Source organism: Arctopsyche grandis, chromosome 6 (genome assembly GCF_051622035.1).
Source record: "Arctopsyche grandis isolate Sample6627 chromosome 6, ASM5162203v2, whole genome shotgun sequence".
Lineage (NCBI taxonomy): Eukaryota > Metazoa > Arthropoda > Insecta > Trichoptera > Hydropsychidae > Arctopsyche > Arctopsyche grandis.
The window spans coordinates 25,511,357-25,524,267 of NC_135360.1; the positions used below are offsets into that span (position 1 = coordinate 25,511,357).

The 12,911-nt window shown below is 34.1% G+C and overlaps 3 protein-coding genes across 4 annotated transcripts in view; 1 reads left to right on the forward strand and 2 right to left on the reverse strand.

Moving 5' to 3' along the window:
* The window catches only part of LOC143913193 (mannosyl-oligosaccharide alpha-1,2-mannosidase IA-like), a 185,124-nt gene extending 177,827 nt beyond the window's left edge, over positions 1–7,297 (forward strand). The window contains exons 2-9 of one of the 2 annotated variants that reach the window (XM_077432846.1): positions 2,556–2,774; positions 2,850–3,029; positions 3,112–3,325; positions 3,403–3,627; positions 3,750–3,888; positions 4,675–4,819; positions 4,904–5,020; positions 5,101–6,627. In XM_077432846.1, the coding sequence (XP_077288972.1) occupies positions 2,556–2,774; positions 2,850–3,029; positions 3,112–3,325; positions 3,403–3,627; positions 3,750–3,888; positions 4,675–4,819; positions 4,904–5,020; positions 5,101–5,220 (1,359 nt within the window). In that variant the 3' untranslated portion in view covers positions 5,221–6,627. Of the gene's footprint in view, positions 1–2,555; positions 2,775–2,849; positions 3,030–3,111; positions 3,326–3,402; positions 3,628–3,749; positions 3,889–4,674; positions 4,820–4,903; positions 5,021–5,100 lie in introns of both variants that reach the window. The other variant, XM_077432847.1, reaches the window with a different exon arrangement.
* LOC143913194 (uncharacterized) overlaps positions 1–12,911 on the reverse strand; it is a 328,592-nt gene that overhangs the window by 69,663 nt on the left and 246,018 nt on the right. The gene's annotated exons all lie outside the window — the stretch shown is intronic.
* On the reverse strand, positions 8,224–12,731 carry LOC143912661 (uncharacterized). The gene is given in 3 exon segments (XM_077431957.1): positions 8,224–10,504; positions 12,303–12,361; positions 12,438–12,731. Coding segments are annotated over 3 exon segments (930 nt in total). The 3' UTR covers positions 8,224–9,927.

Genomic DNA, 12,911 nt, shown 5'->3' on the forward strand with positions numbered 1-12,911 from the left:
CCCAATATGTATTGTGTGTGTAGAAAATTTGACCCATTTACTTTATCGGAAAGGTTAACACCAGTGCTTTAGGTCTTCAATTGGCATGTATGTATGTACATGTGTATTTTCGATAAGCTATCTATCAGTATACTACAGTTCCTGCAAAATATACTACTTGTTTTATACGTGGAATATCTTCTTTTGAATATTGCAAGCCTATTTTTAATACTAAAACATCTTCATTGTTGTTTTCACTTACCGCTCACTCCAGAATAATCTGATCTACCGTGTACCTCCTTAAGACAAGTTGCACAGCACAGCTTTCCCGATCCATTAACGTTTCTATTGTCTAGGCACTTAAAGGTCTGCCCTGGCGAGTCTATTGTTTATGCACGCACTCGCCCAGGTCTGTGAGAATTCTGGCATATCCTTTGTCATGGCACTTATTGAGTCCCGTTAGCCTAATCCGGGGTCTCTATTATTCACCCACGAATGCACTTAGACATTGGATATTCTCTCTCGTGTTCGCACGTTACACTTTAATACTACCACTTGGTGAAGTGAACAGTCCTTTCGAACACCATATTGATTTGTAGATACATATGTTGAATTTTTATTAGTGATGAGAATTTATTTATAAGAAACAGTAAAAAAAATGACCACTTACATAATGGAAAAATATAGTTAATAATAAAATTTAGAAAAATATGAAAAAATCAACAACAAAAAAACTACGAAATGTTAAAAAAATATTTAAATTTAAAGTTAAATCTGACGTTAAAACAATCGAATGTATTCGGCTCATTACACATTGGTTGAAATGTTATGATTAGAGATCGGACCGGAAGCGTGGCGTTCATTGTTAATTGTTCGCTGTGCTTTGAAGAATCCAATTTTATGAAGAACCTTTTTTTTTGCACTCTAGCTTTGTAAATAGACCCAAAACGCCCTGATTCCTGGAAAAAGCACGCTTCCTATCCGCCCCTTAGCGTATGATATACACAGATCAGTGATTCCCATAGTTACGCTTATAGTTAGATTAAACTAATTATACACATTTATAAAAGAACTTTATAAATATGTAGAATTTATACACATTTATAAACAAACCAGAGGAATAGACTACTGGTTAGCATATAATGCTTTAACACAGTGGTCACGGGTTCAAATCCCACTGGTTTCTGCTGGCCAGACCTTGGATTTGTGACTCCAGGTCGATTGTTTCCTATCAGAGTTTACCAATTTATCTGATTTTCATTGAAACGGTTCCAACAATTTGGCAACCTTACCCATTTTCTCGCAAATCTCGAGTTTAAAGCAATCTCGAATTTCGCCGAATTGTATAAAATGCTGCAAATTTACAAATCTGACCATTGTATGTATCTGTGAATTTTAATTGATAAGTATTAACTGAATTTCGCTGAATTTTTTAAAAAGTCTGCAAATTTACAAATTTGACCATAGATGTCTCTGTGGGTGTTAATTGATATTGTTTCGTAGGGGATCCAAGTAAAAGGCCAAAGTCGCTTCACAGCATTTCTTGGGTGATTAAGGAGATCCACGCACTGCCAGTGCTCCGTCCAGAATGCCCTGGTATGGCCTAAGTACCTGCTTATAAAGAGCAGGTCGCTCACTGCATCTTCCTCGACGCGTTTGTTTACCTATTGTTATAGTCACGTACCAGCTATGCAGTCCCAGGTTCTCGCGCTGTCAGTTCTGAGAACTCTAACGGGAAGCGACCGAATGCCGTTACCGACCACTAAGTCCATTCGGGGGTCTCCATTGTCAGCCGACAGCACTTAAGAGGGCTGTACACCCGAAACCTTAATTTTGTTACCGTTCTTTTCTTCGATATATATTTATATTGAGTGTATGTATATATTGAGTGAATGCGACAATATATATATTGAGTGAATGCGACAGTTGCGCTTCGACCAGATAAAACGTATTTTAAATTGACAAAATCGAGGTTTCGTATTCTGCTATTTTCTCCTCCAAAACTGGACCAATTTTTAAAAAAATTTCATCATCGGTATTAGAAAGATACTTTCTGTGCATCTATCGGCGTATTTTTTTTAAAATCAACCATTAAATGAGCACGCTGGACTCATTTCGTGGGTGTAAAAAAGAGGCGATTTTATAGATGTTTGGCGGCTCCTAGCTCCTATAAAAAATAATTAATCAAAAAAATTAAACGATAGATGCACCCCAATGGTGGATATCCATAGCATATTAAAAAATAATTTCTCTAGTGCCATAATTGAGGAAGGGAGAAGTATAGTACGTTTGTATGGACAAGGCGCTGCTGTCCAGCCCTCTTAAGCCTGGAGATAATTCTCGAAAACCAATTATAACGGCGGCTCCTTTTAGCATATGCTACAGTATTTAATTTGTATAATACTTGTATCAAACGTACAATGTTTCTGGCCAGGAAGGCGCATTGGGGTTACCTGTTGGGCCTTCCTGGTGTAGATTAAAAATAAATAAATATGATATGTATGTACTATGTAAATAGTTAAACTGGTTCGTTTAATAATATTATCATTAACATGATTTTCTTTGTGTACTTTCAGATGATGAAGCACGCCTGGGATAACTACAAGCTGTACGCGTGGGGTAAAAATGAGCTGAAACCGATATCGAAACGCGGCCATACCGCTAGCATATTCGGTTCATCGAATTTAGGAGCCACCATACTCGACGGCTTAGATACCTTATACATCATGGGTCTCGATAAGGAGTTCAAGGAGGGTCGCGATTGGATATCAGAGAACCTCAACTTGGATAATATAGTATGTAAATCTATTGCGTTAACTTAAAAGATGCCGCCGGATCAGTTAGTAATCGTGTACGTATTTCTTTTGCAGGTAAGCGATCTATCTGTGTTCGAAACTACAATAAGATTCGTCGGAGGCATGCTGACTTGCTACGCCTTAACCGGTGATACCATGTTCCGTGATAAGGCCCGCCATGTAGCCGACAAACTCCTGCCAGCCTTCCAAACCCCCACAGGAATTCCACATTCTCTCATCAATCCAAGCACTGGAGTGAGTGTTTCATTTCTTGATTTATTCACTCACTAAATTTCAATTCGAACGAATGAATATAATATGATTCTGATTATGTTAGATAAGTAAAAACTACGGCTGGGCGAGCGGAGGTAGCAGTATATTGTCAGAAATAGGCACACTTCATTTGGAATTCTCATACTTGAGCGACATAACAGGCAATCCGATCTATCGACAGAAAGTTGAGAAAGTTCGAAGCATCCTCCGGGATATGGACAAGCCCAGAGGATTGTATCCCAATTACATAAATCCAAAGACCGGAAAATGGGGTCAACGTGAGTTGTGTTCATTTCTTTGTTGCTTTTGTGCCGCGGTTGAATTGATTGTCTAATCAAATACTTACATTTTACAGATCATATGTCTCTCGGTGGATTGGGAGATTCGTTCTATGAATATCTTTTGAAAGCGTGGCTGCAGGACCAATCGGATCGCGAAGCGCGCGATATGTTTGACGATGCCATGAAACCCATTTTGGAAAATATGATCCGAGTGTCACCGAGCGGTCTCACGTACGTCGCAGATCTTAAATACGACAGAATTTTGGAAGATAAGATGGACCACCTGTCATGCTTCTCTGGTATATATACCTATATATTCATATATTCATTCAAAATCATTTTAAATTGTTGTTATCTTGCCGGTGCATGTAAATATGTTTACTTTTCAACGATGTTAACACAGTTGATGCTCTATTTTCAGGCGGAATGTTTGCTCTCGGTGCTAAAACATTGAAAAATGGCTTTTCTGAAAAATATATGGATTTAGCACAAGGACTAACTAATACTTGTCATGAAAGTTACGATAGATCTGCTACTAAATTAGGCCCGGAAGCTTTTAGGTAAGGCTCTCAATATAAATCTCAATTTCATATTTTATTAAAAATCTATAGCTCAGTGGTCGCGTTAATGCTAACCACCGAGAGGCTCCCCGGCTCAAGCTCTGGGTTGACTTCAGTTGAAATGAATTTATTCGGAGTATTTCTGCAGTGCTGCTGCTCAGACATGGATATTTGTGACTTCAAATCGATCGTTTTGTGCATTTGTGTATTTGTGACTTAAAATCGATCAGAGTTTGCCAATTTATTGAATTTCAATGTTAAGACAGTTCCTCACCACTATTTTATTTATTTATTTATACTTGAAAAGGCGGTCACAAAAGTGACACCTATGCATAGATATAGAATTCTACATCTATGCACCTATGGTATTAAACTTGTACATATATAAATTTATAAACTGTAAAATTTAAAATCATATTCAAATAGTGATGATATAGTAGGTAATATAGTTTTTGCCAAATTTTGATGAGGAACCGTTTCAACAATGAAATCAGATAAATTTGCAAACTCTGATAGGAAAAGATCCACTTGGAGTCACAAATATCCAAGTCTGACCAGCAACACTACAGATAATACTCTTTTCAAATGAGGTCAACCCATGGGATCAAACCCGGCAACCCCTCAGTGGTTAGCATTAATGAAATCACTGAGCTATGCTGCTGGCTATTTGAATATGATTTCAAATGATATATACAATTTAATACTCTCAGGGACAACCTGTAGTGGCATTTTACAAAAAAATAACAACTAATATGGTCTTAATTGTGTTTTGAATTTTTCGTACAGGTTTAGTGAAGCAGTAGAAGCTAAAGCATTAAAAAGCAACGAAAAATATTACATTCTCAGACCAGAAACGATCGAAAGTTACTTTATTTTATGGAGACTTACCAAAGATCCGAAATACCGAGAGTGGGGCTGGGAAGCAGTTCAAGTAAATATAATCATAATAATTTCATTATATGTACATACACAGGTAAATAATTGCATTTAGTAATGTTTACTTTTATTATTGTAGGCTATTGAAAAGCATTGTAGAGTCGACGGTGGATATACAGGCATTAGAAATGTATATTTAGAAGAGTCCCCTAAGGATGATGTTCAACAAAGTTATTTCCTAGCTGAAACATTAAAGGTAATAAAAATATAATCTAGGCATTGAATTGGAATTTGTTTTCATTTGAAACGATTTTCTAATGATGTTTATTTTTTCAGTATTTGTATCTACTTTACTCTGACGATTCATTAATATCGTTAAACGAATGGGTGTTCAATACAGAGGCGCATCCGCTGCCGATCAAGGGGAGCAATCCTTTCTACAGAGAAGCACTATAGAGTGTTGAATGAAAATTAAAAATGCCAAATGTATCTCGTAAACTATAAACAATTGATTGTTTTTATGTGCCGTGTACATAAAAGCTTTTCCTCGTGATTATCCTCGGAAGTGAGCAGCCGCGCGCTTAGATTATATACGCAGTGTGAAGTGTAAAAATTACCACGCCAATCCCAAGGTCTGTGAATCGTTTTAAATTCGGAGTAAAAACTTATTTTACGATGAAAATGAATCGGCGGACTCAAACTTATACATGTTAGTGATTTTTAAATGAATATGTGAGTTTCAAGTAATGTGTGTACATATAGTGTTCCATGGTGAAAAAAAAAATGTATATTTAGAGAAATTATGTGTAAATGGTGATTCATAGCTTGTTTGTCCTTATTGTTTATATTTTATATAATTATTTGAATAATCATATATTATAGACAAATGATGATAGCGAAGAAAATATTTTTAGATAAATTAAAATGGACTTCTTGACTGATTTTATGGGTAAAATTATCCATAGGTATAATTTTTCACTTTTAGTGATTGTTTTGTGGCCGTGGATGCTACGGCTGTAATATATAGATTCACGTTGTTACATTATACAAAATGTCATGTAAAAATGTTGTATTAATTTTTTATTAAACCATTCTTATGAATTCAAACTGTTCTTATATTCAAACCTGTTCATACAATTAGTAAAATTTTCTAGACGATTTTTCCCATATATTCTATCTCCTTTTTGTTTTTTCACTCAACAACAACATAACTCTTACATTCTAAAATGCACATTTTCGTGCATTTTTTTTACTATTATACATTGAAGATTCTATCTATCTTGCACGTAACGCAATATATAAGTATTATATATTATGTATGTATGTCCTAAAAAATAAACCATACACACTGTCTGCCAAAATTTTGGAAGCACTTTTAATCATCAAGGATAATTCTTTCAGCATATGAAGTACCCCATTTTTATTATTTACATGTACACGTGTATGATGGTGATTATCCACAATGACATTGAAATATGATTAAATATCATCATCCACAATGACATTTAAAATATGATTGCAATTATGTCATCACCATAATGGGAGTGATTTCAAAATCGTGGATGACAGTGCAAATACTAATTTTATGATATCAATAGTCTAATGATAGTTGTTAATAGTTAAAAATAAAATTACTTTTTATATAACTCTTAAAATGATAAGTTTTTAGAATATGCCTCATTTTGATTGCTATTATATCAAATGTTACAGTCGTTGAGTTAGATAGTTATGATTATTATTATTATATTAAAGTTAGATAATTTAGTGAGACTGGCAAGCTGGAGAGGTTGTATATTATGTATATTTTTTAAACAATTAATCTTATTTCAACTTAGTCAAAATAAAAACATTTTTTTTTGGTTCAGCTGTTTTTCTTTTTTTTAATATCAGTTCGATAAAATTATATTGCGTACTCTTGATTATTTAAGCAATTACTTAAAAATAGTTTTTTTAATATATAAATCGTTTTAGTAACAATTCCAATAATCGCAATGTGTATGTATATTGTTTTGTTACTTTTTTTATTAACAATCACATACTGATTTCACAGTTTAATATAATCATATCACACATGCTTTAATGTCATACTGTTTTCAATACGTATATAAAAAGCCTATTCATGTCTAAAAAAATATAATAAAAATAACTAATCAAATATACATATATCGTCAAAAGTACACATATTATATAATGTAATCAAGAGTATATATCGTGTTCGTTATATATATACATACATATATATTTTAACCAAAAATGATACTTGTCCATTAAAATACTTGAAATGTATTTGCCAAAAATGTGTGGCCTATTGTTTTAAAAATTGTTAACAATGTTATTTATTAAATTGTTATGTGTTGGAAACATACTCAATGGCTTTCATTGTGTGACGAAATTGTTCTAGATTATAAAAGGTCTGATAAACTTTTTCATTTTGTTTAGTGAATTTGTAAAAAAAAATGACATTAATTGTAATACATAAATATATTTCCTTCGCGTCTATGTATATATTATAATATATAATAAATTAAATTCCATAAAAATATTTATTTACGTATTTGTGAATGCACTTTTTTGTTCACCTCGTGTCTAAAAATAATACCTTATGATATTTTCATTTCGTATATAGTAAAAATAACTAGCAATGTCTTTGTATGATAATCGAAATTTAATCATTTTGATATGTATTTAGTGTTTTATAGAAATTTTGTCATGAATCTGTTTTATATGAAGTCCATTATGTATCGAAATTGATTATTTACTTTTTTACAACAGACATTCAGTATTCATTGTGTACCCAAGCCCGAGAGAGAATTTTTATAACGAAAAATAATTACCTATAATGATATTCAAATTTCTAAACTTCAGCAGAAACAAAAGAGTTTTTTAAATTTGAATGTTATTATAAAATTTTTATATATATAGGTATTGTTGTATAAATATTTTCAATAAATTCGTACTTTAGTTGTATCGTACGAGGCTGAAGTGACGATGAGATTATTTTAATCTGGATGTACGAGTGATTTTATATGTGAATCGTGCTCAATTACAGATACGTTCCATCGTGTAGTGCACATTTTTATTATTTATACCTCATATGTATTTTTATTTAGTAATTCAGATTGCTTCCTTTAGCAACACGCGCCTAATCAAACAACTATTTTTGTACTCGGATGTTTTTCATTGAAATCATTGCTGGTACCATTTGTAGGTTTGAAATCGATGACGGAGAATGTGATTATTTTTTCTTATGCTAACATGACCATTTTTTTTTACTAAAAATATTATTACACTAGATTTTGTTAGCATGTGTCGCATCTAGTTTTGTGATATAAAATATATTTATTACTTGGAACGTTGACTTTTCATTGCAAATCCCCATTTCGATGTCTGTTTTTCACATATGTATGTATATACAACTGTATTGTTTTGTAAAAATAAATAAAACAAAATAATGTGTTTGATTTCGTAGAAGTTTATCATTAAAAAAATATAAAATGTACAAAAGTTCAGATGGAAAACATGTCTAAGGTAGTACTTTACAATCTCTTTCGTCCATTTTATCAATACAAACTTATTTTTAATACGCTATACAATAAATTATATGGTACTGTACAATTTTTATAATATGCGAGCACACTTTTGAGCAACCTTTAACTATTTCGCTTATATAGTAAACTTATCAAAGTTTTTATATATATCATATACATTATAAACAACTAGAGCTATTTTAATAAATATTATTTTTTTTATTATTTAAAGTCTTTACGAAGAAGACGCAGTCTTCGTATTTTTTGATGACACCCAAAAAACAAAAAAAAAGCAACCGCTAAATATCACCATTAAAATTAACATACATATATAAATTTGGTGTTGAATCATCGAAACTGTATTAGTGAAAGGTTGTGAGAAATTTTGATGAGAAATAGACTAGCTACATTCTTTACAGTGGGATTATTGTTTTTCGATTTGTATTGATATCCGTCTTATTAAAAATAAATAAATAAATTTGATTTTTTAGCTTTCCCGATACATACATAGAGCGTCGCTGTTAATATCGTAAGTAATTGCAGTGTGTAGCGAATACAGAAACATTTTGGTGAATTCTTATCTATATTATACATATTCTAAATCAAAGTCGTATGAACGTGTAAAATTAATGATTTGATTCTTGTTCATCAAATTGGTATGGGATGACTTCATTTTATGGCATCTCTACCACAGCACATAGTTGGCATAATTACCTGAAACACATGAAAAACATTGAATTAATATAAAATCTAAAATAAATAAAACAAAAACAATCAACATATAAAAGTTTTTTATATGAAAATATTTTCATACAATGACCGTTCACTGTTAAATGTATGAGCAAGCATTTGCTTACTATTGAATACATATTAACAGTTAATAGTTATTGTAATTATACTACGCAATGAAATTTGTACAGATTATACAATACATTTTATAGTGAGCTCTATTTAAGAACATCTTAACACGGTGAGTTATTTTGAAATGAATAAGAGTCAATTTGAAATGAAAAAGGGTCAATTTGGAATGGAAAAACCTATATAAGATTCCACGGTGAGAAAGAGAGACGAAGCTTGGTGAGTGAGTAGTTCGTAAACACTCACCAAGCTCCGTCTCTTTCCACGATATACGATTCCAAGGGGAGAAAGAGAGACGGAACATGGTGTTACCAGCGAGTACTTCGTACACAAGCATGATTGCATTAGACAGTTATAATATGCGATATGAAGATTGATTAAACAGAACTCACTAGAAATTGAAACGATTTAAAAGAAAAATATGAAGTACCTTGTTAATTATTATCTCAAATTCTAATAGATATTTTCCCAGATTTAAAGGTTATGTATTATGTAAATAGATAAAGAAAAGATGATCGAATTCGGGGGGGACAAATCATATTTTATTCACGTTCAAAATTTATATGTAATTGCCAAAGTATTTAGCACGGTCACACATTAAATATACACGGTATAAGATATACATACACACATTCATGTACAAATGTATCAAAAGTTTTCAAATCGGGACAATGTCTTCTGAAAATTCAATAATAAAAACATCTAATATATTATACAATATATCGTGTGGAGTTTAAATGTTCAATGAAACGTCGGCCAAAACATCGTTGAATAGACGTTATCTGCGACTTCCTCGCAGGCCGCCTTTGTGGCTGCCTCTATCGCTGTGCAGGTTCATTTTATTCGATTGCTTCGAGTCCGAATAGTGGTCCATGTTGTTGTTCTTCTGCTGATTCATCATGTTTTGGTTGTGGGACATGCCCTGTCGCAGATTCGAGCCGTTGTTCGTGCCGTTGTTCATGTTGTTGCCCATCTGAGAGTTGTTTTGCATTATGCCCGAATTGGCAAGAGCCACGTTCGGCTCGCTCATGTTGAGTTGTTCGTTGAACAGCATACAGAATTCTCCTATTTTCTGTATGTCTCCGTTTTTGCCCGAGTATAGTGTGAGGCATTGTCTCCATATTGATGCGTATCCTTTGGTCAGTCTGACGATGTCTCCCGGCGCTAGGAATTGACCTGGTTCGTCCCATATAGACACATTGATGCAGGCCGTCTGATCTGCCACTTTGAAGGTCCTCACTTCTCGGTTCTCTTTGGTTATCGTGGGCAAGCCGACATCGAGGACTATGAACACGACGTTGAGATTCTTGAGACCTGGTCTCAGATCCTTGATGAGAATGTACTCTATGGGGTTCATCCTGTTAAAGCACATATAAAACTCCACTGGACGTCTCGGTAAGTGAGGTCACATATAACCTCTACGTAATCTTCGAGTTGGAATCTTGAAATTGATTGTTGTAATCAATTATCGTTTATTAAATGACTTATAGTGTTTCGTCGATACTTTTGTAGCCTTTTTGAGTATATTTGTAGAGTAATAACGACTTTAGAGGTTAGCTTCGTCGCCGAGTGACAGTTGTCTTGCAAGTGTCAAACCGGTATCTAATGAATCATAGGTCGTAAAAAGTAAGTCCACAGCCATATACAAATATGTAAAATTGAGTTTAAAATGCAAAAATCACAATAAAATATCGTCACATCCGTATCTTTAATCTATGAAAAATTACTGAGACGGATGTATATATTCATTTATGCAATAGTTTATAAGATGAGAAAGTTAATATATGTGTATGGAGGGCTCCCGTCTGATATATGGGGAAAACAACTACAAAAGAGTATATTGAAATCAATTAGTAACGAACAGGAGCACCATCAAAGGCACCTACGTATTTTTATATATACATAGTACATAAATTGTTAAATACAGCACTTTTGCCAAATTTAAATGGCGTTTCAATATCATATAAAAGTACCATAAGAAAATTTTAATAATTATTAACAAATTTAATTAGACAGCAATGAACTAGTTTCTACACGATGTAAATGAAATTAGTGGATAATAGTGATATTGAAAGTGTTGAGGCAAATTTCAAAGGAATGCTTTGATGCGCGAGCAGGTGAAAGATAATCATTTTAATTATGTCAGTCAAGTTGACGATCAAATTATACGGTAAATGGATTATTGGGCAAATTGCGATCGCGCGCACGACAATCGTTGCTACAAAAATCGCCAATACGGAATATCTGACTCTCGAGTTCTCAGCTTTCGATTGATGGAGTTTTTGGGTGCCAGATGTTCCGTGATTGAGGTTTTAGTGACGTGTACGAGATCATTTTTTGCGGAATAATCACTGAACCAAATGATACACATCCTTGTATGTACAAAATTGATTGCATTTTTTATGTGACGTTCATTTCACGCTCATGCATCGTGTAACTTTGAAAATTTTACCTTCGTTGTTCAAACGATTAGAGTTAGTGATTTTTAATGTAATATATGATACAATGACTGATCGAAAGCTCGATAGTATTTTAGTGATAAATTAGAGATGGTGATTGAAAGTCAGTTCGGCTGAGAAACGGTAGAAGAAGTCTTCATGAAAGTACTAAAAGTGTAAAAATTATGCTGTTACCTTATGTCTGTAGGTCAGTTTTCGTCAGTCATGCGTCTCCTATACTATCAGTAAGTCGAATGACTCTGTTGCCTCTCAGTTCGTAAGATACAGACTTGTCGACGGTAACTGAATGAGTCGTCTTTTTTTCGAGCCGATCTTCAGCTTTTACTTGAGGAGCGCTCGTCGTCGTAACGAATTTTAAATTCGCAATCAGCTCGTCGATGGCTGCCGATTTTGCCAAATCTTTGATTATTTCCAGGCGCGATTTGCGCGCATTTCCATCCGAAAGTTGATTGTCAGACCTCTGCTGAACTTTATGGTCCAAATTTTTTGCGATTTTATTCAATTCAACCAAGTTTAGAGGACCCGGTATCGATGCAAAGTTGTTTTGCTTTTGGGAGTATCCCGTATGAGAGTCAGGGAATGAATCCAAGTAGGCGTTGAACGAAGGCGATTGTCCCAGATTGTTCAGTTGCGATTCTGCCAAATGGTCGACCATGGATTGGAGATTTAGCGACTGTTGTGGATGTGTGTCGTAGGATATGGGAGTGCCGTATGAGGTGGTCAGTGCAGGTGATTTATCGTGGTTCGGTGAACCTAAGGGTTTGAACGGGGGTAAATCGTTAATGGATTGGTGTGAGTAGGAATTATAAGATGATTCATGAGATGAAACGGGTGGTGGTGGATGGAAGATTGGATCTTTGTATTCAGATGAAGGTGCTGACGGAGCACTGACTGCTAGGGAAGAATGAGCAGTCGGTTCAGAATGAGCAGTTGGAGTCGACCCGCCAGTAGCTCCACCGAGGATTCCTTTCAGAGCTTGCAGAGCTGAACTGACGAATGATACTGGTGGACCCGATGGAGAGTTGTGAGTTTCATGATTGGACACTCCTGATGAATCGCCTTCCAATGGTTGAAGAACGATAATTCCAGCTTGGAGACCAGGTTTTCCGCGTCCTGTGCTCATACGGGTTGTTTCATTTTATTATATACAGTGACTTTCATTTCATTATCATAGCTGAAACTTCTACATACAAAACAATTCCAAACATATTGTTAATGGTGGTGGTATTGATATCTGAAATTAACCTTGTATTATTGGATCAACAATTCAACTGTTGAATTCTGAGCTACACATTGTTGGAAC